This window comes from Hypanus sabinus, chromosome 13, assembly GCF_030144855.1.
Source record: "Hypanus sabinus isolate sHypSab1 chromosome 13, sHypSab1.hap1, whole genome shotgun sequence".
Taxonomy (NCBI): Eukaryota; Metazoa; Chordata; class Chondrichthyes; order Myliobatiformes; family Dasyatidae; genus Hypanus; species Hypanus sabinus.
The window spans coordinates 86,734,272-86,761,333 of NC_082718.1; the positions used below are offsets into that span (position 1 = coordinate 86,734,272).

At 39.8% G+C, this 27,062-nt stretch overlaps 1 protein-coding gene across 5 annotated transcripts in view; it reads right to left on the reverse strand.

Annotated features, from left to right (window-relative positions):
• Nucleotides 1–61: 61 nt before the first annotated feature.
• emid1 (EMI domain containing 1) overlaps nt 62–27,062 on the reverse strand; it is a 466,983-nt gene continuing 439,982 nt past the window's right edge. For 2 of the 5 annotated variants that reach the window (XM_059988080.1, XM_059988079.1), the window contains 3 exons: nt 21,113–21,157; nt 13,946–14,030; nt 62–2,262 (listed from right to left, as the gene is read on the reverse strand). In XM_059988080.1, coding sequence (XP_059844063.1) covers nt 2,132–2,262; nt 13,946–14,030; nt 21,113–21,157 — 261 coding nt within the window. In that variant the 3' untranslated portion in view covers nt 62–2,131. Of the gene's footprint in view, nt 2,263–13,266; nt 13,358–13,945; nt 14,031–21,112; nt 21,158–27,062 lie in introns of all 5 variants that reach the window. The other 3 variants (XR_009515419.1, XM_059988082.1, XM_059988081.1) reach the window with 3 other exon arrangements.

Here is a 27,062-nt window from a genome sequence, read left to right on the forward strand (position 1 = left end):
TCATTAATATTGCTTAATGACTTCAAACATAATGCAAAAAGCACAACATAATGAAAAGCTCGAAAGAATTAATTTACCTTTTAATGAATATTTTTGACACACATGTCATAGGTGGTATAAAACATTGCTCTGTACATGGAAGTAAGTACTGTACGCCTTAAAAACTGCATCGTGAAAACACAGTGGCACCATAAGTTGCACATTGTACATATAGTGAGTAAGTGAATACTTTCGCGAGCAACCTGCATTAAAAGCACATAGTCAAGATACAAAATTCCGCAGATAAACAAATACAAACCAAATCAGAGTCGCAAGTTGCTTTAATTACAAAATTAAACACTGCACACTTAGCACCAGTAAGACACATTTAAATGAGCATAATTGAAATGCTACCTTCAAGTACAAATTCAGAGATATCTGGAGATAACTACTTGTAGTACGTCTTCATGCCTATATGGTGAGATGTCCTTTTTATTTTGATGTAATCCTCATTTCCCTGGTGTGTATTGAATGGATGTAAAAGTTAGCCATATGTTTTGCTGATTGGCTATTTTAATATTTAACTGTTAGAACTAGAAATACACAACTAATAAGATAAAAATTGCAGAAATCTAATGTTCAGATAGGATAGGAAAAGACAGTCTTTAATGTGTCGATAAGGCATCCATAGTTTAGTGTTGTGCATGAAATTTCTAAATTGTATTTATTTTTGTCACGGGAAAACAAATGCAACAGCTCTTTAGAAAAATCCTTTACCATCCCTTAGTTTCTTAATGTAACAGGATATCAACAAAACAGTTTTAATATAACCTAAGAAACACATCCTATTTTTTAAGTATCTCCCAAAGATTCATTCCAGTTGTAAAAAAATTATTTGAATGCATTGTGATTCTAATTTTCACTCACAAATAATGAAGGGTTGAAGGACTGGGAGGAGGTGGACCCCGAAACCAAGTCTTACACTATCAGCAAAGTGTCAAATTTATGTGCTTTGCTCTTATGAAAACACTTCAAAGAGAGGAAAAGTAATGTGAATCTCTGTTCTTGTTCTAAAATAGTTTCATTTGATCTAAAATAGTTTACATCCTAATCATTGCTGGCAGATCCATTTTCAAAAATAAAAGTGTGAATACCCTGAGTACGAGGAGGTCAGTGGGCAAATCTATCTCAATCTGAATATAAACAAGATTGAACAATTCTACCTTCAGTCAGCAGTTATGCATTTTTAGAGATACCCCGCTTACTTACAGACTGTTTGTCCCACTCCCATCCATACCAGGACCACCAGACACAAAGACAGTTACTCTCCCCAAGCAGTAAGGCTGACCAACACCTCCACCCACTAACTCCACCACTACTTTATTATTTCCAGTCAGTCACCTTACGTACAACCTAATGTCACTTTATGGATGTACAATTGATCAATGTATAGAAGCTATCTTGTGTAGTATTCATATTTATTATGTTTTTCAAAACTATTATTACTATTGTGTTCTTTATCTTCTCTGTTTTTTTTTGTGCTGCATTGGAGTAACAATTACTTCATGCTCCTTACACTTGTGTACAGGAAATGATCTTAAACAATCTTGTGAAACAAGATGGAAGGTGGCCAAGGGACAGTGTCTCATTAAAAAATAACTATCTTTTCCATGTAATTAAACTATGATTGAAGTACATAATGTCAGGTGATGGCAATAGAATGATTATACAGAAATTTGGAATCATTAATCTACTTGTGATACAAAGTAAAAGGCAAAGTAAACATTTTCAAACGAGAGGAAACATCAAAGGCTGCTGTATGTAATATTCACCAGAGGTTGTGTACATTAAGAAAAACACACACACACACACACACAGAATAGCCAACCGTGGTGAACCAATGTGTGATAATCTATACCATATCTCTGAGATTCCTATTAGGAAAGCAGCCTAGAATTTAAATCGTTTTCAGTACGCATAGAGGAAAACGCCACAGTTAACAGGGCAAATCAAGTTAGTCCGTTGCTGTATTACACACAGGACAAACATAACAGTTCCAGCGGCTTGGTAATCTGCTTACCCAGTTTGCCACCTGCTGTTGCAGGGCGGCACCACATTGCTTACACTGGCTGACATTTACATTTGTCCTTCGTCACTTTTCTTCAGTTTTGTGTGCAAGCCTGTGCGAGATAATCTTGTAGGCGGCAAAGCTGCCTCGCTTGCCTCTGAAGAAATTGGGAGGTATGGTAGCGTAAGGATCTACCCCAGAGCCATGATCAGGTTCTGTGACAAAGACAATGCAGTAAGTTCAGTGGGTAAAAGGTGGCTTCGTCAACAACACACACTATCAAATAGTGACTGCAAAAAAGCTGGGTGTGAAATAGGTATTAATAAATGCAGTCACTATTATATATTGATTATTTGAAAACACAGCTGCGTATTTTCAGTTCACTAACAGCACCACCTCAAGTAATTTATGGACAACGCAGTAATTTGGAAAATTGAGTTTTCAGTCTGTTTGGGCGCATTGTGTTTTCTTCAGGGTTGCCAAAGCTTGAAAATTGAAGTATGTAATTTAGAAATACTCATTTGACTGCACATATGCACTGGTACTAAAATAAAACTTTATCACTTTACTGTTTCTTAATTTTCAATATAAGTGATGTGATAGGATGGAGAAAAAACAAAATTTGTCGATAGAGATCTATACGGACTATGACTAGTTAATGATATGAAAATTATTATATCCTACAAGATAATGTTGAGTTATTTCTCTCCACATAATTTAATGGCCATCTTTATAGAGCTTTAGTTTTTATTTTGCATTATGTCTTCAATAAACGTTGTTTCCTAAAGATATACTTTGATGTTTATTAGGCAAATCAAACAAATGTACTTCTCTAAAATTTGCAATAAAAACAGTAAATCTGGGAATACCCAGAATACCCATTTAATGGTTAATATTTCCAATGAGGACAAAACAAAAATAAATTACTTTCTTTAACTATTCTCTAGTTGATTATTGAACTAAACCAGGAACTCAACCATTTTATGCCATGGACCAATGCTATTAAGCAAGGGGTCTGTGTATCCCAGGTTGGGAACCCCTGAACTAGACCAATACTCTATTAAATTATAGCAATTAAGACAGAAAACACCCTCTTTGTGAGGGTACATTAGATAAGTCTTATGCCGATATAACGATTGGTATAGGCAACCAAAATGATATAGCAGCTCAGAAAAAGAAATCTGTCCTTATGGAATTCACAAATCATTAACAAAAATCTGAGATAAAAAAATAAAATTTTCTTCATAAAATGTATGTGACTAAAAGTAAATAAATGATCATAATTTTAATTCTAAATGCATGTGCAAATGAGGTGGCTTTGCATTGGGGAAAATTGGCCCTACAGAGGTTTTCTAAGAACATAGCTTGATGTATTTTTCAGATTATGAAAGGCTTTCTAGAATTTTCAACATAAATTTCAGATTTTTAATTCACGTCACTTTAGTTCAACAGAGTAAATTTAGGTATATTTTTGTTTAAAACATAGTAGAAAAGCTAGGTCATCTATCATCTCATGAGCTGGCATACTCCAGTAACCAGCTCGTCTGAGGGAACAATGAAACCAACAGAGGGCAGTGCTGAGGGATAACCTGACATGTTATTAACCGGTACATTTGTTTAACCAGCCCCTGTCAGATGTGTTCTAGGAAACTGAGAATTTATCATACAAAGACAATCACAAACAACATTGTGAACAGATTACAAATAAAATTAACATTCAACAAGGAAAATGACAAACAGACAGAAACCCATTTACACTGGGAGCCAGGGGAACATAAAAAGGAAGTCATATTCTTCTCAGGAAAACAACAAAAGCAGAAAGGAAAATCAGTCAGTTATTTAAGACAATTGTCAGTTGATTATGGAACTAGACTGATACTTTGATAAACGTGTTCTGTTGAAAGGCTGGGACCTGTGATAAGTTGGAAAGCTTCTGTCAAGCCAACCATTTTATTTTAATAGGTTGTGCATCACAGAATCTGTCATTTCAATATAATGCTTTTATCACAATATATTCAATTCACTATGCCAGGCAAAGAAAGACGCAAGGATGAGAACACGGAATAAAAAGCATTATGATGTAAAGTTTGAGTTTCACAATTCAATTTGCTAAGTGCTATGATAATTAAGCAAGGATTTTGCATCACCCTTGAGTGCAGGATTATAAAAAAAGTGGTAGTGTTAAAAAGGAACCCACTGCGAACACACTACTTTAAGCAAATTTTGTATTGGTACTTTAAAAGGCCATTTGGCTTTCTCATTTTTGTTAATAGTAAAATTATTTATATGCTTAACATGAAATCATTTCATCACATATGCAATGATTCAGAATGTGCTTTGGTTACTCAAAGTTGTATTTTTTTCCTAATGTTGAATTCACTTGATGCTAAATCCATGTCACATGAAGAAAATCATTAAATTCTAATAACCGCAGACATTAAACACCAATGTAAACTTATGCTACATAACTAATGCATTAAACTTTGAACTTAGCCAATTAAACAACACAACATGGTAACATTTTCTTTGCAAGTTAGTGCAAATGATTGTACATATATTTTGTTTATGTGTGTTATATTAAAAGTTGCAGTTTCCATTATCATCCCCTTGTACAGAGTTTGAATCACGCAAACACACTTTTGACTCAATAAAATCTGGATTGTAGTATTAGCACTATTATTGCAATAAAAACATTATAAATTATTTTGGGGAATATAATTATGATATTCCTATTATTAAAACATCAATTTTCTTTGCTATTAATATATTCTTTGACCAAGCTTAAAGAGAAAGGTATTCCATTTCAAAGATTATGTTATGTGCCATGTCGTGACATGGGCGATCATGGTCTTTCCATGACCATGACAAATTTTTCTACAGAAGTGGTTTGCCATTGCCTTCTCCTGGGCAGTGTCTTTACAAGACAGGTGACCACAGCCATTATCAATACTCTTCAGAGCTTGTCTGCTGGACGTCAGTGGTTGCATAACCAGGACTTGCGATATACAGCAGCTGCTTATACGACCACTGACCATCTGCACCATAGTTTAAGATGACCCTGATCAGGGGGCTAAGCTGGTGTTACACCTTGCCCAAGGGTGACCTGCGGGCTAGCGGAGGGAAGGAGTGCCTTACTCCCCTTTTGGTAGAGATGCATCTTTACCCTGCCACACTTTAAATAGTTATCACCAAAGACATAATCAAAAAATCATTTAAAAATTTTAACATGGTGACAAGCATATGTTATTGTTTATTCAACTTATTGTTTCATTTTAAATATACATGAATTTTTCATTTAAGTATTAATGTTATGTCAATTGCCCTTTGATTTTTATATAAGGTGTTTTGTTTGTTAGAATTAGGCATCATGTTTAGAAGTCCATTCAACAGTGTGGTATACAATGAATGTCCATTAATCCTGCTGACTAGGGTAGGATATAGTAGCATGTGACCTTCCTATCTTAAAAAAACTAAAAATTATATTTTAAAAATCATAAATGAGAAAATTTGCAGATGCTGATGTAGAGGCTTTTAAAATCCATTTTGATTTGTCAATTTAGGTCTACGGAATGAGAATAAGCAAGCGAAGATAACCCAATGAAGTGGGTTAACAAACGTGAAGAGATACTCTTAAAATGTACATTACAGTGTAATCTGTTGCAAGATATGTTTGATTCTGAATGGCTGCGAAGAAAATGGAGCACCTTTAATCCAATAGAAACTGTAATAAAAGGTCATGAAATACAATGTTTTTAACTGAAGTTGTAGAGTCATACATTGGAGAAGGAGGCCCAACTGGTCCATGTTGCCAAGAAGCTCATCGAAGCTGGTCTCATCTTTCAAAATCTTTCCTATCCATGTGCTGTCTTTTAAAAGTTATTATTGTACCTGCCTCAACCACTTACTCTGGCAGCTCATAGTTCTATGTGAAAAGTGGTTTCTCAAGTTCTTCCTGAATCTTTCCTCTCTCACCTTAGACCTCTGGTTCTTGATTCCCCTAACCTGGGACTGACTGCCTTCACCCTGTTTATGTTTCTCATGATTTTATATACCTCAAAAGTTTAACTTTAGGTCTCCTACATTCTAAGGAAAAAAATTCTAGCCTGACCAAACTCTCCCCTGTAACTCAAGTCCTGGCAATATTCTTGTAAATCTTTTCTGTCCTCTTTTTAGTTCAATAACATTTTTCCTTTAGTACGGTGCCCAAAACTGAACACAACACTCCAGGTATTCAAAAATCCAGAAACCTCTGAAATAAATTTTTTTTGAGATAACATCAGAAATGGAAATTTCCATAAGGCGCTGGGAAGGTTCCTAGGTGATATGCAGGACTCTACACGTCACAAACAGTTCTGAGAAGTGACCTCACATATATAATAAGCAGAAGTTAAAGAAAAGTATAATAACACTGCATAAAATGAAAAATGAAGATCTTGATTGCATATTGAAAGAGTAGATTTGTCAATATAAGAGTAAAGATTGTAATGTATGGATCTATTTCTATTAGAGCAATACTCCCCCTTAGCACTACGTATTGATCTCCTGCATCCATGGTTTTATTTAATTGATATGTAGTTGTGCACAGGGATAACAAATTGGCGATGAGTATGAACCTGAATGTCAGAAAGTGTCACGAACTGCACTGACAGTTATGACATGATTATGGGACGAAACAGTGAGTGTTAAAGACACAAGAAAGCCGAAGGACTTGTGAGTAATGATGAAAGATGCAGTAAACCTAAAGTGAAAAATAATATAGTGATGGCTTCAGACGGGAAAGTTGACAAATTTGATAGCACTAATGAAAACTGGGAGTCGTATATCGAGAGGGTTGAACTGCATTATAACGTGAACAATGTTGGGGAGCAAAAGAAAGCCCTACACTTCTTAGCTTAACGGGCCCAAGAACATACAGTTCCCTTGCAAAGCCAGCAAGCAAGATGTTCGACAAAATTGTTACAATTTTACAAAATTACGTGAGCCCTAAACCATTGGTAATAGCTGAGAGATTTAAATGTTACAAGAGGAACCCGAAAAAATATGAAAGCATTTCTGAATACATTGCAGAACTGTGTAAACTTTCCCAGTACTGTGACTTTAGAGATAAACTTTCTGATGCATTAAGGGACAGGTTTGAATGTGGCATGCATAGTCAAAGCACTCAAAAGAGGCTATTGTTGAAAAGAGACCTTACCTTAGAACAGCCATTCACCATTGCAATATCGTTAGAGACTGCAGCAAAGGTTGCAGCAGAACTACAGAAAAGGAGACTAGAAGGTGAAGTGCATAAAATGTCCCTGAATGATGTAAAAAGCCAAAAATGTTATCGATGTGGCATGATGCAAATGACTGTTGGTTCAAAGAAAAAGTTTGCAGCAAATGTCACAGACAAGGTCACATAGAGAGAGTGTGCAAGGCAGACTGAAAGCACAACTGAGTGAAAAGTCTCAAACACAAAACTAAGCAAATGTACAAAATTACTGAATGTAAAACAGAATCAGACAACACGGAGTCTGACAAAGGTGAGCTGTCGTGCCTAGAACTGTATAATGTAACTGAAACAGATCACAAAATAATCTGGGTCAGAATAGATGTGTCTGGTGTAAAACTGTAAATGGAGCTGGATACAGGGTCTGCTTTGTCCATAATTCCAGAGGCTGACTACAACAGACTGTTTTCTAAGCTACCATAAGAGAAGACTTCAGAGATACTAAAGACTTACACAGGCGAAGAAGTACGTCCCAAAGGTAAACAAAGTAAATGTGACATCGGCCAACACAACAGTTAGAGCTTTATGTGTGAAAAGTGGAGGGACAGCACTTTTAAGACGTAAATGGTTGAAAAAAATCCAACTAGACTGTCACACAATCAAAGCTTTCAGTGTGGCATCAAGAGGCAACTGCAGCCCAAATGGTAGCACTAACCAGAGGCTGTCACAACTACTTAATGCTAATCAGAAGGTTTGAGAGGGGAATAAGTAAACAGATCAAAATCTTGGCCAAAAGCTGTTCAAGATGCCAAGAAGTTTAAAATGCACACCCACAGGCACTATTATAAACTGTGGGAGTGGCTGTCTTCACCATGGCACAGAGTACATATGGACTTTGCTGGGACATTCCTTACTGCTGTGGATGCTCATTCAAATTGGCTGGAGGTTATACCAATGAAGTCAACCACCTCAGCAAAGAATGTTTCTACCCTGAGGACCATCTTCACCAGAAATGGCTTATCAGGACAAATTGTGAGTGGCAACTGACCACAATACATGTCAGAAGTATTCTGACTTCATGAAGAAAAATGGCATCAGATATTTTAAGTCAGCTCATCATCACCACCCAGCAACGAATGGGTTAGCTTCAAGAAGTCCATTAAAGCGTTGGACAAGGACGACATTTCTCTACGGCACAAGGTGGACAACTTTCTTTTTGTGTGTTGGAATTCTGTTCATGTGACAACAAACACCTATGAGCAGGAATCTGAGATCTCGCATAGACCTCCTGAAACCAGATCTACAGAGGGAAGTACAGAATAAACAGTTCAGCCAGTTGCCAAGTGAAGCAGCAAGGAGCTTTGAAATTGGACAGGAAGTCTTAGCGTGTGATTACCGAGAAGACAACTGGACACCTGGTAGGATAGCTACAAGAACTGGACCACTGATGTACACAGAGGATGTTGGAGATCAGACAAGGAGATGTCATGTGGACCAGATACCGGATGTTCCAACTGAAAAGGACACCTGAGTCGAATGCATCCATTAAGGCGGACACCTTACAGCCACCGAACTTATCTCTCAGCGATGAAGTCACTGACAGCAACGTGACACCGGAAACTGAGAACATTGTCTTAGAGAAGAGACCTACCAAACCAGATGCCACTCCAGACGTCCAGAGGCTCTATCCTGAAAGAAACAAAATGCCACCCAAAAGACTGAACCTTTAAAACTGTGAAGTTAGTTTTGCACTGCTATTCTGAAAGCATGTTTATTAAAAGGAAATTGAATGTTTTGTACATAATAGAGTTTTATGTTGGATTAATCTAAAGGGTGTGGTGAACTATGTGCCTGTCGGGACACGCCCCTGCTGACTGCTCCTGTGGCTCCTCCCACAGGCCCCTGTATAAAGGAGACCTGCGGCCTGAAGATCGGCCTCAGTCTCCAGGACCTTGTATGATAGACACTCACTCCTGGTTCCTTCTTCCAGTCAATAAAAGCCGATATCTCGCCTACGTCTCAGTGTGAGTTATTGATGGTGCATCAAAGGGGAAGGAAGTGTAATGTACACATTGATCTGTTGTCTGCACATATACTGTTGTCTATGCATGCATGTTGTTCTTCCTCTTTCTCTTTTGCTGCAATGTATATACACCTGTTAAAGCCATCTCCTGTGTCCGTGCTCTCTTGAGATGATATGTAGCTGTGCACAGATGCAACAGACATATGTCTTTTAACGGCATGCCGGTCATGAAACAAGCAAGATCTATCACGATGAACTGAAAATTGAAAGTAACCGTGAATATTCAGCATATTCTGGTTGCAGAAATTTAAGAAAAGGCAGAACATTAAATTTTTAAAGATTTAAAACATGAAGTGTCTACTGCTTACGAAGCAGCAGAGGCATTCATTACCGAGTTAGCGAAGATCATTGCTGATGAAAATCTAAAAACAGAACAGGTCCACAGTGCTGATTGACTTTATGTCTTATATAAAACCTAAAAAAAAGTGAAATACAAATAGAGTGTCATAAGGGAAAGCCTGCCGTTTTTAGTTGTTGATTAACAGCTTATTCAGGTATTCTCTCCCGATGCTGTTGTTGCTGCTTTTGTTACAATGCACACATTATATTTTCAATATATTAATGGTGTGTAAAATTTTTTATTGTGTGATGAATAGGTGGAAGACAAAGACTGCTTATCGGTAGCACGTAAATTCAGAGTCAGAAATGGCAAACCCAAGCTATCTCATTATGTTGATATCCGAAAAAATCCAAAATCCGAAGCATTCCAGCCCCAAGCATTTCGGATAAGGAATACTCAACCTGTATTCCCAATGCCTCATACAACTACAACATTAACACCCAACTTTGAAACTCAACGCTCTCATTGAGTGCCAAATGCTCTCAATGAAATGAGTTTGTACCTGGACATTATTCCAAAGTATATTTTTAATTAAAAATTGAGCAGCAGCCCTCTGTAAAAGTCAAGGGGTTTGTGAACTTGTAACTCTACTTCATTATGGGGGTGTTGTGGATAGTCTAGAGGGTTGTCAGAGGTTACAGTGCGACATCAAGAGGACGCTGAACTGGTCTGAAAAGTGGCAGATGGACTCCAACCCAGATAAGTGTGAAATGGTTCATTTTGGTAGGTCAAATTTGAAGACGGAATATAGTATTAACGGTAAGACTCTTGGCAGTGTGGAGGATCTGAGAGATCTTGGGGTCTGTGACACTCAAAGCTGCCGTGCAGTTTGACAGTGTTATTAAGAAGGTGTGTGGTGTGTTGGCCTTCATCAACTGTGGGACTGAGTTCAAGAGCTGTGAGGTAATGTTACAGCTACGTAAGACCTTGGTCAGACCCCACTTGGAGCACTGTGTTCAGTTCTGGTCACCTCACTACAGGAAGGATGTGGATACTATAGAGAAGGTGTAGAGGCGATTTACAAGGACATTGCCTGGATTGGAGGGCAAACCTTATGAGAATTGGGTGAGTGAACTTGGCCTTTTCTCCTCGGAGCGATGGAGGATGAGAGGTGACCTGATAGAGGTGTATAAGATGATGTGGGGCATTGATCGTGTGGATAGCCAGAGGCCTTTTCCCAGGGCTGAAACGGCTAACAAGAGGGGGCGTAATTTTAAGGTGTTTGAAAATAAGTACCGAGGGAATGTCGGGGTAGGTTTTTCAAACGGAAAGTGGTGGGTGCGTGGAATGCACTGTCGACGGCGGTGGTGGAAGTGGATACAATAAGGCCTTTTAAGAGCCTCTTAGATAGGTACATGGAGCTTAGAAAAATAGAGGGCTATGCACTAGGGAAATTCTAGGCAGTTTCTAGAGTAAGTTTCATGGTTGGCACAACATTGTGGGCCAAAGGGCCTGTAATGTGTTGTAGATTTCTGTGTTCTATGTATGACCCTCGATCTATGGATCAGACGGCGGGCACTTGCAACCTCTCATGGTAACACAATGCTAATCATAGTCAGGGTAATCTCCGCAGCAAAATCACAATCTGTCCCACTCACTCAACTTGTTTTTCTCCTTCTTGCTTTCCGTTTTCCTGCTTCCTTCCCATTCCATTTTCCTACTCCTTTCTGAGGCAGTCGGAGAGATGTCTTTAAAAGCACTGACTCACTTTCCTCAGTCAGTAGGCAAATGAGGTGGGAGGTGCACCCCCAGCAAGCGGCTGCCATCCGTGAAAGGCAAGGGGCGGAGGGTTACATTTTAATGCTCATAAGGGGGAAAGAAATCACTCAATTACTTTGAACAGGGTTACCAGTAATGTGAAATAAAGAAGAATGCTGGAAAAACCAAGCAAGTCAGACAGCAGCTGTGAAAAAGGAAGTCCGGGAGAGGAAGTCATGGTTATTTCTACAGCGTGGTGACCTGTAGTCAGGAGGCTGGCTACACAAAATCAGCGGAATTTATTGTTGCATCCCGAAAGCTGCACAGTGACATACTTCACGTTGGATTTTGCTGGAGTGGTGGGAGAGGTCAAAGTGTGGTGTGGGTTGCACACTCTCACCCTCGCAGAGTAAACAGAGCTGCTTTGCAAAGTGATATCCAACCTGTGAATGGTTTCCCTATTGTAATGGAGGCCATATTGTGAGCATCAACTTTATTTATTTGTTTGTTTGTTTATTTATTGAGATACAGCACGGAATAGGCCCCTTGAGCTGTGCTGCCAGCAACCCACTGATTCAACCCTAGCCTAATCGTGGGACAACTTTTAACGACCAATTAACCTACAAACCAGTATGCCTTCGGACTGTGGGAGAAAACCAGAGCACCCGGAGGAAACCCACGCATTCCATACAGAGAATGCTGGGTTTGAACTCTGAACTCTGACGCCCCGAGCTCTAACAGCGTTGCGCTAACCGCTATGCTACCATGGCACCAGATCAAATTAGAATAAAGTAATTAGAAAGACTTGTTTGGTTCTGTGGATGGTGGCAAGAGGAGAAAAGGCGTCACTTGTGGTAACATAGGAGGGTGCCGTGAGAAGGTGAGTGGGCATTAGAGGAGATGAATGAGTGAGCCAGAGAATCATAGAGGAAATGGTGAAAAGGGGAGTGCAAAATGCCTATAAAGACACTGGCAGAAATTATGGATGATGATCTATGCAATATGAAGTCTTGAGGGGTGGAAAATAACAGCAAAGAGAACCTTATCCTTGCTTTGGCTGGGATAGGTGGGGCTTACGAACAGAAAGAGGTATGGAATGAGATGGATACTGTTGTGTCAGTCAAGGAGTCAGAAATGGATCAGGTGAAAGTGAGAGCAGGAAGAAGATTGGCAGCAAAGTCTTGGCCCAGAATGTCGGCCCTTTATTCCTCTCTATAGATGCTGCCTGACCTGCTGAGTTCCTCCAGCATCTTGTGTGTGTTACTCTTGAGTTTCCAGCATCTAAGTAATCTCTTGTATTTATAAATTGTTAATATTTTCAACTTTGTACAAGATCATGAAAATGTACCTATATCATAATCAATACAGAGGATATGCTTCCCAGTGCCTTAAGTCAATGGCTTTAATTTTCATATCATTTGTCAGCATTACACAGAATTCAAAGAGCAAGCATGTATATTAGCAACACACACAAAACACTGGAGGAACTCTGCAGGTCAGGCACCACCTATGGAAAAGAGTAGACAGTTGATATTTTGGGCCGAGGCACTTCTTCTGAAATCCTGAGGAAGGGCTGCAGCCTGAAATGTTGACTGTCTACTCTTTTCCATAGATGTTGCCTGACCTACTGAGTTCTTCCAGCGTTTTGTGTGTGTTGCTTTGGATTTCCAGCATCTGCAGATTTTCTTGAGTGTGTGCAATGGCTTGTTTTCATTGCTTACTTGAAGATTGAAATTATTTAAAATTCCATACTTAGCAAAAGAAGGATAATTAAATCCTTCTCTGCATCACTCCCATCCAAAGCTGTGGAGGATTGTTAGCCAGTTTAAAAATAGAAGTCATTCATAAGCATGAATTCTGCAACTTTTAATGTTTGACCACTTGGTTACCTGGCCACACGATGGCTTCCAGTAAGGTTACCCTTCTAGCCAGAACTTCTAATTCAGCTTGAAGATCTTGGAACATCTGCCAACTAACAGCCTGGTGGAGATCGAAAACAGCAACAGAAAATGTTTTGTTCCCCAGTTAAAAACTAGTTTTGAGCAGGACTCGGGAACCAGGTCAGCCATGTTCTAACCATTTTCAATATTTTAGTAATTATTATTTAAATTTTTTTTTACAAATGATTAGCTGGTAGATATGGCAAATTTTCAACGCTATTTGCAGGCTTTTGTTATAATTTTTTTGTCACAGTATAAGAGATTATTTTGGAATAAGTCACAGGCCTTCTTGGTTCCCACTGTTTCAGTGTCTGGGTATTTGATTACTCCCACACACACACACACACACACACACACACATACATACATTGCAGCATTACAGCATTGATTTGTACTGAGAACTGAACATCACACTCAGACACACAACAAGGAAGATTTCTTTTGTTGATACTGTGGTAACATCCTTTTAATTTTAATTCCTTCCTTATATCTAATGTGATTGAGACAATTCAGTCTGGTAATAATGTTCCAAATAAGCGAAACAGTTCACCTTTAACCTTCCGTTGTGTATTCTGTTGTGCTTGGCCACAAAACTCAGTGCAAATGTTGATCTATTCCCTTTACTCACCATGAATACCAATCATAGTCTCCAAGATTAATACCCTCTCTGCTAAAATCTTCAAAGCTTCCCGGATTTGGTGTATACCTTCCCCCTGTGGAAGACAGATACAGCCATCAAGGGAAATGCCAGCAACTGGCTTGCTGTCATATCCTCCTTTTTGTTTGGTAGGGATTGGCCTCAATATCAGCATTCCATATAAATGACCAAACAACAGAGACAGCAGCATGCACGTTCCATCTCAGTCTCTAAATCACAAACACTAGATAGTGCTTTTAAGTAGTCATAACAATGCATTCGTCAAGAGCTTGGACATTTCGAGAAGACTACCAAACAAGCTAGCTCAGTACACTTTTCTTATCAAATCAATCAAATTATTCACTCAGGAAAATGCAAAACGTTATGTTCAAACTTTCCACTTTTCCTCAAGCTATGGTGATATTCTGTTTAGTAATGATGCAACCTATATCTTATTACATATTATTATTACTTGGAATGTTTCACAAGGCAAACGTGAAGTGACAACACATCAGCATGCTAATATTTCTCTGTTTAATGAAGCAGCCAGATGCAAATTATTAGATTCAGGCAACATACACAATATGGTAAGTCATGCAACAAGACAACATGAATGGAGGACAGTTTTAATGACATTTCCACAGCTGTATCCTCTTCCTGTTGCATGAGGAACAGGTAAATGATGGAAGCACTTGCCACATTTATAATATCTCTGTCATAATTTGCCAAGTTTAATTAAAGTTATCTGCACTCAGTTTCAGAGACTGAAACACCCCAAAGCAATTTTCATAATCATTCTTTCTTTCATTCATGTGGTATTTTTAGGAATCAACTAAGTATAGACTTTGAATGAACATAAAATATTTAGAACAAAATCATCAACGCTAAACAATGAGCCTAGGAACCACTTCTGTATCCATAATTAGGAAATATATTTTGAGTTTGAGAATAGATTGCAACAGCTTCACTTCAGTAATATCAAGAACATAATCATCAAAGATGCTTTCTCAAAAGAAAGCAAAATTCAAGTTTTGACTTCTGAAGAAAGTTTTACAGAATTTTGTTAAAAAGAAGTGAGTTCAGTGAAGGGACAACACAGTATTAAAATCTCAGCATTCAATCCCAAAAGAAAACACTAACGCAGATCAAGAATTTATAAAACTGGGAAATTCATTAAACCCTATTGCACTTACAATGATTCTGTTGTATTTGCTAAGATATAGGATTATTTACCGAGTAAGTCATTAGCTCAACAAAACCAAACTCTAAAGTTAATGAAAACAGTCGTGTTAATCCATGGTTACCCATCATCCATGATAGAAAATGTATATTGACAACTTGCTGTCAGACTTACACCACAATGCTGTGTGGTGGAAGTGGATAGTCAGCATAGCTTTCCTTCCCTTACCTTCGGATGAAGATACTTGGTCTCAAGTGACACAAAAGCAGGGGGATTTGCCAAACCATAAGGAGGACTATATAAAAAAAACCTCTGGACAACTTGGGCTAATAAGTGGCAGATGCATTTCAACATGGAAAAGTGTGAAGTGAGGTATTTCGCCAGGATATGTTAAAGCCACATTCACTGGAAATTTTAAAGTGTGTGAAGTGGCAGGGAGGCCAATTTTAGGAATACATGTTGAGGCTGTCAGCAGTTGCCAACCTAAGCCTAATTTCTGAGGGGTTTTGGCTAGAATCTCAAAATAAGGTTGCTCACAACAAAAGGGCAGTTACTGGAATAGAAATTCTAGGTCCATAATCCCTGACCTTGTGAAGCAGGAGGAATTGATGAGGAGCAAGTTTCAGTTTGTGTTGTTGGTGGTTTTAAGAAATCCACCCTCCCCCCAACAGGACCAAGCAGTTATGCTGTTATTACCAGCTTCTTGAAATAGACAAGTACTCAAAAGGTTTCCTTAGAAGAGCAGAACTGTATCTGCATTATCAGTGTAAGAGTCTTTCCATCATTTTCTGTTTCATATTTTTCAACCCTGGTTTCTCTCTGACTCTCTTCCACATGTTCTGCCTGGGTCAGGAGCAGCCACACTGGGCACCCACTCCAAACACTGTGAGATCAAATTTCTAAGGACAATTAGCTACTCAAAGGTTATTAAGAGCATGAACCTGAAGCTCAGTTTATCAGAAATTCACGCTGAAAGTTCCCCAAATTTTATTCTGCTGTATGCTGTTATTGAGCATATTTCCTATCAGAACTGCAGACACATAAGGTGCGTCTCCTGTTGCCGAGATAGTATGGCAAATTTTGGGAGGGAGTGAAAGAGAGTCATTTTCTCACAGATAAAGCAAGATACTATTTCAACAGAACTATCAAACACAATAGTGCAAACACACAATGGCAAATGGAAAGTTTAACACTAATTTGGGGAAAGCATTCGTAAAACATAGAACAGTACAGCACAGGAGTGGGAGATCTGGCTGAACCAGCTAAAAAGCAAATCAAAAACACCCAAACACTAATCCCTCCTGCCTACACCATGTCCATATCCCTCCATCCACATGCCTATCCAAGCATCTCTTAAAAGCCTCAAATAAATTTGCCTCTATCGCCATACCAGGCAGTGCACTCCAGGCAATGACCACTCTCTGAGTAAAACACTTGCTCCCCTCATCCCCTTTGAATCTATCCCTTCTCACCTTAAATGCATTCCTTTAGCTAATATCTGGTGTGGGCTTTTAGCAGCATTATTGGAGGGGAAAGATCTTTTTCTAAGAAACAGATGAACATTGGTCTAACAGGAAGGTGTTATAATCCTCTGAGGTAATCAAATGGCCTCTCTCGCCTGTATCCACAACATTAACGTTGCCTTTGCAGCAATACCTCAACATGAAGGTCACAGAATAACCCTTAGGTGACAATGTCACACACATTCATCAAGCTAATCTACGTATGAGCAAACAGCAAGGGAGAAGAAGGTCAGGCCAGTGAAAGCTACTGAAATGAGGTTTGTACAGAGGCGTTAAAAATAATTCCACCTTTGCAGATTGCACAACTGGCAGAGTTGTGGATGGTGAGGAAGGCTGACAAAGCATCCTAGGACAGCAGCAAATAGAGCAGCTGGAAATTTGGGCAGAGAAATGGCAGCTGGACAAGTGTGAAGTGATATGTCCTGGGAGGTCAAATGCAAGAGAAAAGTACACAATAAATGGCACGACCCATAGGGGCATTGAGGTAGAGAAGGATCATAGGGTGCAAGCCCATAGCTGCCTTTAAGACCATAAGACATTGGCGCAGAATTAGGCCATGGCTGATCCATTTCCCTCTCAACCCCATTCTCCTGCTTTCTCCACATAACTTCTCACGCCCTGACTTATTAAGAAACTATCACCCTCTGTGGAGGCCAGATCACCCTTAAATACAGTCAATGACCTGACCTCCTCAGCTGCCTGTGGCAACAAATTCCACAGATTCACCACCCTCAGGCTAAAGAAATTGCTTCTCAACTCCATTCTAAATGGCTGTCCCTCTGTTCTGAGGTTGTACCCTTTGGTCCTAGACTTCCCCACCACAGGAAGCATCCTCTCCACATCCACTCTACCGAGGCCTTTCAACATTAAATGAGATCCCTACTCATTCTTCTAAATTCCAGTGAGTACAGGCCCAGAGCCATCAAACACTCCTCATATGATAAGCCTTTCAATCCTTTTAAGTGGTAACACCAGTGGATAGAGTGGTAAATCAGGTGTATGCCATCAATCAGAGTATTGAGTTTTAGCGTTGGGAAGACATGTTGCAGCTATATAAAACTTCAGAGACATAGAAAGATATAGCACAAAAACAGGGCCTTTGGTCCATCTAATCTATGCGGAACTATTTAAACTGCCTACTCCCATTGACCTGATCTGGGCCTATAGCCCTCCATATCCCTACCATCCATGTACCTATCCAAACCTCTTTTACACATTGAAATCGAGTATGAATGCACCACTTGCGCTGGCAGCTCGATTCACACTCTCAGCACACTCTGCGTGAAGAAGTTCCCTTCATGCTCCCCTTGAAGTTTTCACCTTTCACCCTTAACCCATGACCTATGGTTGCAATCGCACCCAACCTCAGTGGAAAAAGCCTGCTTGCATTTTCCCTACCTTTACCCCTCATAATATTGTATACCTCTATCAAATCTCTCCTCAGTCTTCTACGTTCCAAAGAATAAAGTCCTAACCTATTCAATCTTTCTTTATAACTCAGATCCTACAGACTCAGCAACATCCGTGTAAATTTTCTCTGGTCAAGTCACCTTTAGAGCATTGTGTGCAGATCTGGTTCCTACACATCAAGAAGCAGGTGAAAGTTTTGGAGAAGGTGCAGAGGATGTTCAGAAGGATGGGTGCCTGGGTTAGAGAATATTAGCTGTAACAGAGATCGGACAAACTTGGATTATTTTCTTTGGAGTGTTTGAGGCTGAAGGGCAACCTGATGGAAATATATAAAGTTATCAGAGGCATGGATGGATAGAATCTTTTTTCAGAGTGGAAATGCCAAATTCTAGAAGGTTTAGGTTTAAGGGGGAGAGGGGGGAGGATTTAAAGGAGATGTACATGGCAATTCTTTTTCCCCATAGTGAGAGACGCCAGGAATGCACTGCTGGGGAGAAGGTACAAACAGACACAATAGCAATATGTGGGAGGCATTTAGATCCATTGGAGGTTGGAAGCCGATAAAGACAGCCTGTCCTGGATTTAGAAGACTGTGTATGTGAGTGAGTGAGAGGAAGGGACGGGGGCTTGTTTTGAGGGTGTTGTCTCGTTGATCGTTGCATTCTGTTTCGCTCTGCCGAGCATCATGGGCCTCCCACGTTGGTGCCAGAGTGTGTGGCAAACACTTGTGGGCCGCCCCCCAGCACACCCTTGAGTGGGTTGGCTGTTAATGTGAATGACGCATTTCACTGCATGTTTTTGGCGTACACGTGATAAATAAATTTGAATCTTGAACGAAAAACAGGTAGGGATGCAACCAGATGGATTTCGTTAGGTTGACATTGTGGGTCAAAGGACATGGTCATTCTTCAGTCTATATTCTAAGTTTTAGTCCAGTGTTTCCCAGTTTGAGGTCACTAGACCCCTCGGTTAATGGTAGGGCACAAAAAAAGGTTGGGAACTCCCTGGTCTAGCCTAAACTTGACACTTTATGATCATTCACTAGATACCAAAGGGATTATTTCACCATCATTGTCATTTAAGAGATGTTTTGATATGTTATGTATGGGTGCAGGTAGATGGGATGAGGCAGAAGACCAGGCTAGCACAGGATCTGTTTCTGTGCTGCATATTCTCTGCAACCAGACATGAAATTGCAATGGATTAATTCTCAGAAATTCTGATGTTTGATTGCTCTCGGAAGGCAGCATTTGCCCAGTTTGTGTCACAGAAGCCTTACTCAGTTTACTTTGCCAACCACCTAAAAGTAAGTGATAATCAATATGCTGAGATATTATACTAACCTGGAGATGGTCTGAGTTAGGGGTCAGAGAAGCTCCTAAATGAAGTGGCGTGGATCTCTAAGTCTATTCCTCTTATACAAGTTTTCACTTGTAGAGGGGTTCAGGAGAAAACTCAGAGGAACTGGAGGGCCAGCCAAGTCATCATATCGTTACATACTTCCTATCGGCAAAGGAGCAACACCAAATTTCTACATTCTGATGAATAGTTATCAAGTTTATCTCTACTTGCTCCCAACAGATGCTGCCTGTCTTGGTGACAAATTCCAGAAGTTTATGCTTCTTCAAAACACTTCCAATGTCTGCAGGACTTTGCTTTCGGGCATCTTTTGGCTTTTGAGAGATGTTTCGTGGTAGATTGTGGGAAAGTCAAAAGTTAACCTGGTTATGGGGAATTGCTTTAAATGCCAGGGAAACTTGCTGCACCATAATCACAGCAAGCTGACGGATTTTTAAACAGGATACCTGTGGTGAACTACATATACCTGTCTGGACACGCCTCCCTGCCCCCCCACTGGCTCCTCCCATGGACCAAGGCGATTGGAGACATCACCCCGGCCTCAGTCTCCAGGATGCAGTGTGGTGGTGAATTGCTGCTTGTTCTTTCTTCCAGCCAATAAAAGCCTATATCTCACCTCACGTCTCCAAGAGTTATTGATGGTGCATCAATACCATAAAATATACAGTATACAAGAGCAGAATTAGGCCCATTGAGTCTGCTCATCATGGCTGATCCACCTTTCCTCTTAGCCCCAATCTTCTGCCCTTTCCCCGTATCCCTAATACCCTGACTATTCAAGAATCGATCAACCTCTGCCTTAAATATACCCAATGACTTGGCCTCCACAGCCAACTGTGACAACGAATTCCACAGATTCACAGCTAAAGAAATTCCTCCTCATCTCCATTCTAAATAGATGTGCCTCTATTCTGAGGTTGTATCCTCTGGTCTTAGACTCCCCTGCCATAGAAAACTCCCTCTCCACATCTACTCTTCCAAGGCCTTTTAACATTCAATAGGTTTCAACAAGATCTCGCATTCCCAACCACCACCTTATTCTTCTGAATTTTAGTGAGTACAGGCCCAGAGCCGTCAAACACTCCTCATAAGGGTAAGCCTTTTGATTCATGGAATCATTTTCGTGAACCTCCTTTGATCCTTCTCCAATGTCAGCACATCCTTTCTTGGATAAGGGGCCCAAAACTGCTCATACTACTGCAAATTTATAATTGTGTATCTACAAAGATATTAATGATTTTATGTGAAAACTGGAACAACTTACATTCCCAATTATACAACATAGGGTAATGATTTTTTTTTACATTTGCCAGCTTGCCAGAACAACAAAGATCAAGACTCGTAGATATGTGGATGTTAGTAAATTTGGTGCACTCACACAAGTATCAATTGGCTCCAATACTCATGCATCCTATATCAGTAACAGCAGAGTTTACCTTTTGTAAATGATCTTCAAAAGCAAAACAATCAAAACACTCTTATTGAATGCAGTAATGAAATGATGTTGAATTAAAACTCAACAAACCTACAGAATTCTAAATGCTTACTATCAAATTTTCTGCAGTTTGTACTTTTGACAATGATATTATAGTGTATTTTTAAGATTCAAATTAAATGGAGCATGGTTATTAATTATTTCTTTTTCCAGTTATAAGGAAGTTTAATCAATATGGATTAGTGTCTTACCGGTGGTCCTTTATCTCCGGGTTCTCCTTTTGTTCCAGGCTCCCCCTATATGATATAACAAATAATCAATATCAGAACCAGGTTTAACATCACTGGCAGAGGTTGTGAAATACGTTGTGTGGCAGCAGACACGGAACACTGGGAGCAGCAGGTTAGCTGCTGGGTGCAGAGCTCTGAAAAGCCATGCAACAGACTTTCAACTTCTTAGGTCAGTGTGTTATGTCTCCGCTCTCGTTGTGAAATGTAGACACCTCTTTTACACTCATTAGGGAGAGAGAGAGAGAGAGAGAGCCTGTGGTATGTTGAATTACCGGGTGAACGGGTAGTCATTGGGGTACTGCAAGTCTGTGTCTTTACTGATGCTTGCTGCATGCTTAAGTGCTCAGTGGATGCTTTTCGGCTGCTGGGGTTGGGGGTTTGTTGCCCTTCTGCTGCTTGTGTGTGAGAGGGAGCTGGGGGGGGGGCTTTGAAGTTCTAACATCTAACTGTCATTCATTCTTTTGGGCACTCCTCTGTTTTTGTGGATGTTTGTGAAGAAAAAGAATTTCAGGATGTATATTACAAACCCTGGACGAGCCTACTCTGCACTGTATCTCAATAAATAAGTAGTGCAAACACAGAAACTAAACAAAGTAGTGAGGTAGTGATGGCAGAGGGGAAGAAGTTGTTCCTGAATCATTGAGTGTGTGTCTTCAGGCTTCTGTACCTCCTTCCTGATGGTAGCAATTAGAAAAGGGCATGTCCCGGGTGGTGGAGGTCCTTAATGATTGAATATTTAAATTATCAATCTTTTATGGTGTAATGAAAGTACCTGCACACCCAGCAAGTGTGGATGCAAGAAGAAACGAATCCATTTTTATTTACAAAAGTCTGAATTTGTGCTAAGGTTTTGTATATTGAAGAGACCTTCTTGCTCCTGGCCTAATTGTGAGGTTGGTCAATGTCACACCTAATGAGCTAAACATGCAAACCAGAGCCTTTCAGGTTAATTGCCTGGGTTATGTTGAGATGTCAGTTTCTGCTTGTGTTACAGTGAAAGCAGTAATTAGGTCTCCATGTGTATTTGACTTTGGGGCAAAGTGCTAAAGTTGCCTCCACAGATCTCTGGCATTAGAGAAATCAACCAATCAGGCTGCGGTTAAGAATATAATCTGTTTGCTATGTAACGATGTGATTAGATTTACAGTAATAATCATAATGATTAAACAGGGTCATTCTGTGCACCACAGTTGCGAAGAGACTGAATTGGAGAGAGAGACAGAGATCAAAAGAAGTGAGCGGAGACCGTCGGGGCATTCTGCACGTCACAGTTTCCGAGGAGTCATTGGATTGTGCATAATTAGGTATTTGGCAAGGGCCAATAAAAATAAAGTTGTTGAGTTTAAATGGAGTGAGCATTGTGGGAGTGGCCTTTACGTGAGTGGGTGAGTGTTACAGTAGGGAGACTGTAAGACACAGGAGAAGGCCACTCAGCCTGTCAGGTATCCTCTACAAATTCATCATGGCTGATTTATTATCTCTCTCAACCCAGTTCTCTTGCCTTCTCCCTGGAAACTTTGACACTTTGACTAAACAAGAACCTATCAACCTCCATCCTGCAAAAGGTTCAGGACACTAAAAGCCAGAACAAATAGACTGAGGAACAGCTTCTACCCCAGAGCTGTGGCCTCCATCACACCAATCCCACAGAACAATGACTGAAACTGTGAGCACACACAAGGACTCAAATACTTGCACTAACGGCACTTTGTGCATTACTGTGATATTCTGGTGCTGCTGCAACTTATTTTCTGCTACTTATCTATTCAACAGTTTTTCTATTACTGTCTTGTTTTTATCTACCGCTTTGTTTGATTGCCTGAGAGGAAGCCAAACGGAGTTTCATTGTAACTACGTATGTGTAATGACAATAAAGATCATTCAATTCAAAAATTTATTCAATGACTTGATCTCCATAGCCGATCATGGCAATGAATTCCATGGATTCACCATCCTCTGGTGAAAGAAATTCATTCACATCTCTGTTCTAAATGGACGCCACTCTATTCTGAGGCTGTGCCCTCTGGTCCTAGACTTACCCAGTATATGAAACATGCTCTCCACATCCACTCTATGTAGGCCTTTCAATATTTGGTAAGTTTCAATGAAAATCCCTCTTCATTCTTCTAAACTCCAGTGAGTACAGGCTCAGAGCCATCAGTCATACATTAATTCCCGGAATAACTCTCATAAACCTCTGGACCCTCTCCAATGCCGACATATCTTTTCTTAGATAAGGACACCAAAACTGCTCACACTACTCTATGTGGTCTGAGCACTGCCTTATAAAGTCTCAGCTTTGGGGTGTACTGTTGAGTTTTGAGATTTTAGTAGTTGTGTGATTTTACAGAATAAAGGGGTATTCTGAGTTCCAGCTTTGTTCTGTCCCCTGGCTTCAGGTCTCATCAGTTGTATAGGTGAGTGAACACAACAGGAGGCAGAAAAAAGGAAATTATAGGCCAGTTAGCCTGACATCAGTAGTTGGGAAGACGTTGGAGTTCAATATTATGGATGAGGATTTGGGGTATGTGGAGTTACGTGATAAAGTAGGCCAAAGTCAGCATGGTTTTCTTAAGGGGAAATTTTGCCTAACTAATCTGTTGGAATTATTTGTGGTAATAACAAACAAGGTGGACAAAGGAGAGTAAGTAGATGTTGTGTACTTGGATTTTCAGAAGGTTGTTGGCAATATGCTGCATATGAGGCTGCTTAACAAGATCTGATGGTGGTACAGAATAGATACTAGCATGGAAAGAAGATTGGCTGATTGGCAGGAGGCAAAGAGTGGGAACAAAGGGAGACTTTTCGGCTGTCGGTGACTAGTGGTGTTCTGCAGTGGTTGGTGTTGGAAGACTGCTTCTTTTCACATTATGTACTACAGATTTGGATGATGGAATTGATGGCTTTGTGGCCAGTTTTGCAGACAATACAAAGATAGGTAGAGGGCCAGACAGTGCTGACGAAGCAGGAGGAGTTAGACAGATGAGGAGAATGGGGGTCAGAATAGAGGGACATCCAATTAGAATAAAGATGAAGAGGAATTTCTTCAGGCAGAGGGTAGTGAATCTGTGGAATTCATTACCACATACGGCTGTGGAGGCCAAGGCATTGCGTGTTTGTAAAGTGGAGGTTCTTGATTAGTCAGGGTGTCAAATTTTACAGGGAAAAGGTAGGACAATGGGTTTGAGATTTAAATCACCCATGATAGAATGATGGAGCAGGCTCGAAGGGCTGAATAGCCTAATTTTGCTCCTATGTTTTATGTGTGAAGAGCGCTACAGTCAGTCGCTGGATCCTTCAGGAGAGATTGAAACACTCATTAACAGCAGTGCACGTTTCTCAGGTTGGGCTTTTGGCTTAAGAGCAAGGAGTTAGTGCAGAGAAGGAAGTATTGTACTTCTACCCTGTTCCGATCCTGCAAAGAGCGGAAAACGCACTCTGCTCTCAAACAGTTTGAGCACAAGTTGAAATAATAAAAATAACAGTGCAACTGGAACGCAAGAGGTTCTGCAGATGCTGGAAATCCAGAGCAAGACACACAGAATGATGGAGGAACTTGGCAGGTCAGGCAGCATCCATGGAGAGGAATATACAGTTGATGTTTTGGGCCAAAACCCTTACCAAATGGATTATTTAGATTTTCTTGTCTAATTTGTAACCAAGCTTCATTTACTTGCCTTATTGCTATAGATCTTCATACTTCTGGTTAGTAAGGATATCAGTGAGTCCCAGATTTCTTATTAACTATTGAACTAACTCAAGTTGCTTTTTACTATTGACATCAATTTATGGAATAGCTTAAAAAATTTCTACCACTCTGTTTAACTTCACTCAACTTCATCCACTCACCCCACAACCTATGGACTCACTTTCTAGGACTCTTCATCTCACGGTCTTAATATTTATTGCTTATTTTATTATTATTACTTTGCTTTTTGTATTTGCACAGTGTATTGTCTTTTGCACACTGGTTGTTTACCCATCCTATTGGGTGTGGTCTTTCATTGATTCTACTGTGCTTCTTTGTATTTACTGTGAATGCCCACAAGAAAATGAATCTCCAGTTTGTATATGCTGACATATATGTACTTTGATAATAAATTTACTCTGAGCATTAAACTTTGAAATGCTTCCCAATATCTATCACAAAGCACCAGGTGTAATCTTTACCTTTTCTCCAACTGTTAGACTCCCCAAACCAGTGGAAGAGGTTTCTATGGTACCTTCGGTATTAAGTCACCTCTTAACCTTCCTGATATATCTCAAAACAAAATACTTCTAGGTAACATAGGAAGGATAAAAGGTCCAAGTGAAGGAATGGAATAAAAAGATTAAGTTTATGGAATAGACAATCTACAAAAGAAATACTGCACTGTAATCCAACTCACCTCGTGGAAAAGGAGAAGTTAAAGAAACAAATGTGAAATAGACAAGGTACAGTTTGAATATATTTTTACTTCCACTGCCTATGTACAGTTACTTAGAGATTCAGTCACCGATTCCTCTTGGACTACTTTCATCCCACTTAATCTATGACCATTAATCGTAACAAACGAGGCATCCTTTCAGGAGTATTGCTGACTTTATTTGTAGACGTTTGTCATACAGATGTAATGAAATTCAAACTTACACACTGAGGCACCTTTGATCATGGAGTTATCATAAATATGCAATGTTTCACAGAAACTGTCTCCATGTATGTGCAATATCTCTTTGAATACATCAGAACTAAGGCTGGTAATTCTTAGATAACGCACTCACTGGTTGTCAGCAACTTCTGGCAAGTTATAACCACATCACAATGTTGTCTGTTCTGAGGTAAAAGACATGACTTGTTTCTCGTGGTAAAATCGGGCTTTGATTCAGCTATCTCCATTGAGTTAAGAATTTTGTTATTCTGATAGCTCAAGATGTCTATATATATGGGGTAAAGGATTCTCTGTGTTTTGGTTTCTCTCTACTGTTAAAATTTTCCATAAAAATAGGCGCACTGAATTGAACATTTATCTACTTGAAACCCATTCAAAGTTCAAAGTAAATTTATTATCAAAGTAGTTTTCTGTCACCATATACCACCCTGAGATTTACTTTCTTGCAGGCATACTCAATAAGTCCATAATAGAATAATAACCATAACAGAATCAATGAAAGACTACACCAATTTGGGCATTCATCCACCATGTAAAAGACACCAATCTGTGCAAATACAAAAGTACATAAATAATAGTAATAAATAAATAAGCAATAAATATTGAGACCATGACATGAAGAGACCTTGTAAGTGAGTCCATAGGCTTTGGGAACATTTCAGTGATGGTGCAAATGAAGTTGAGTGAAGTTATCCCATTTGGTTCAAGAGCCTGAAGGTTGAGGGGTAAAAACTGTTCCTGAACTTGGTGCTGTGAGTCCTTAGGCTCCTGTACCTTTTTCCTGATGGCAGCAGTGAGAAGAGAGAAGAGAGTAGTGGTGGTGGTGGGGTGGAGGGTCCCAGATGATGGATGCTGCTTTCCTGTGACAATGTTCCATGTAGATGTGCTCAATGGTTGGGGAGGACTTTACCCATGATAAACTGGGCTGCATTCACTACTTTTTGGAGGGTTTTCCATTCCTTGTGTAAACTTGCTTTCATTCAGCAAGGACTGGTGTTAGGGTATTTAGAACCACTGTGTTGCCATCAAGACATATCATTCATCGAAAAGACATGGATTTAAGATTATTAGTTGTGGTCAGAGGTGGGGAGGGAGTGAGGGTACAATATTGAATCACCAAGCTATAAAGTTACTGTTATACCCCTAGTGAGATCCCCCCATCAAGCCCAACTTCTTCCCTTGATGTACACTTCTGGCCAGTACTGCCTCCTCCTACCTGATTACATCTTAGTGGTCTGGACCACCTCGACCATCTGCCACCA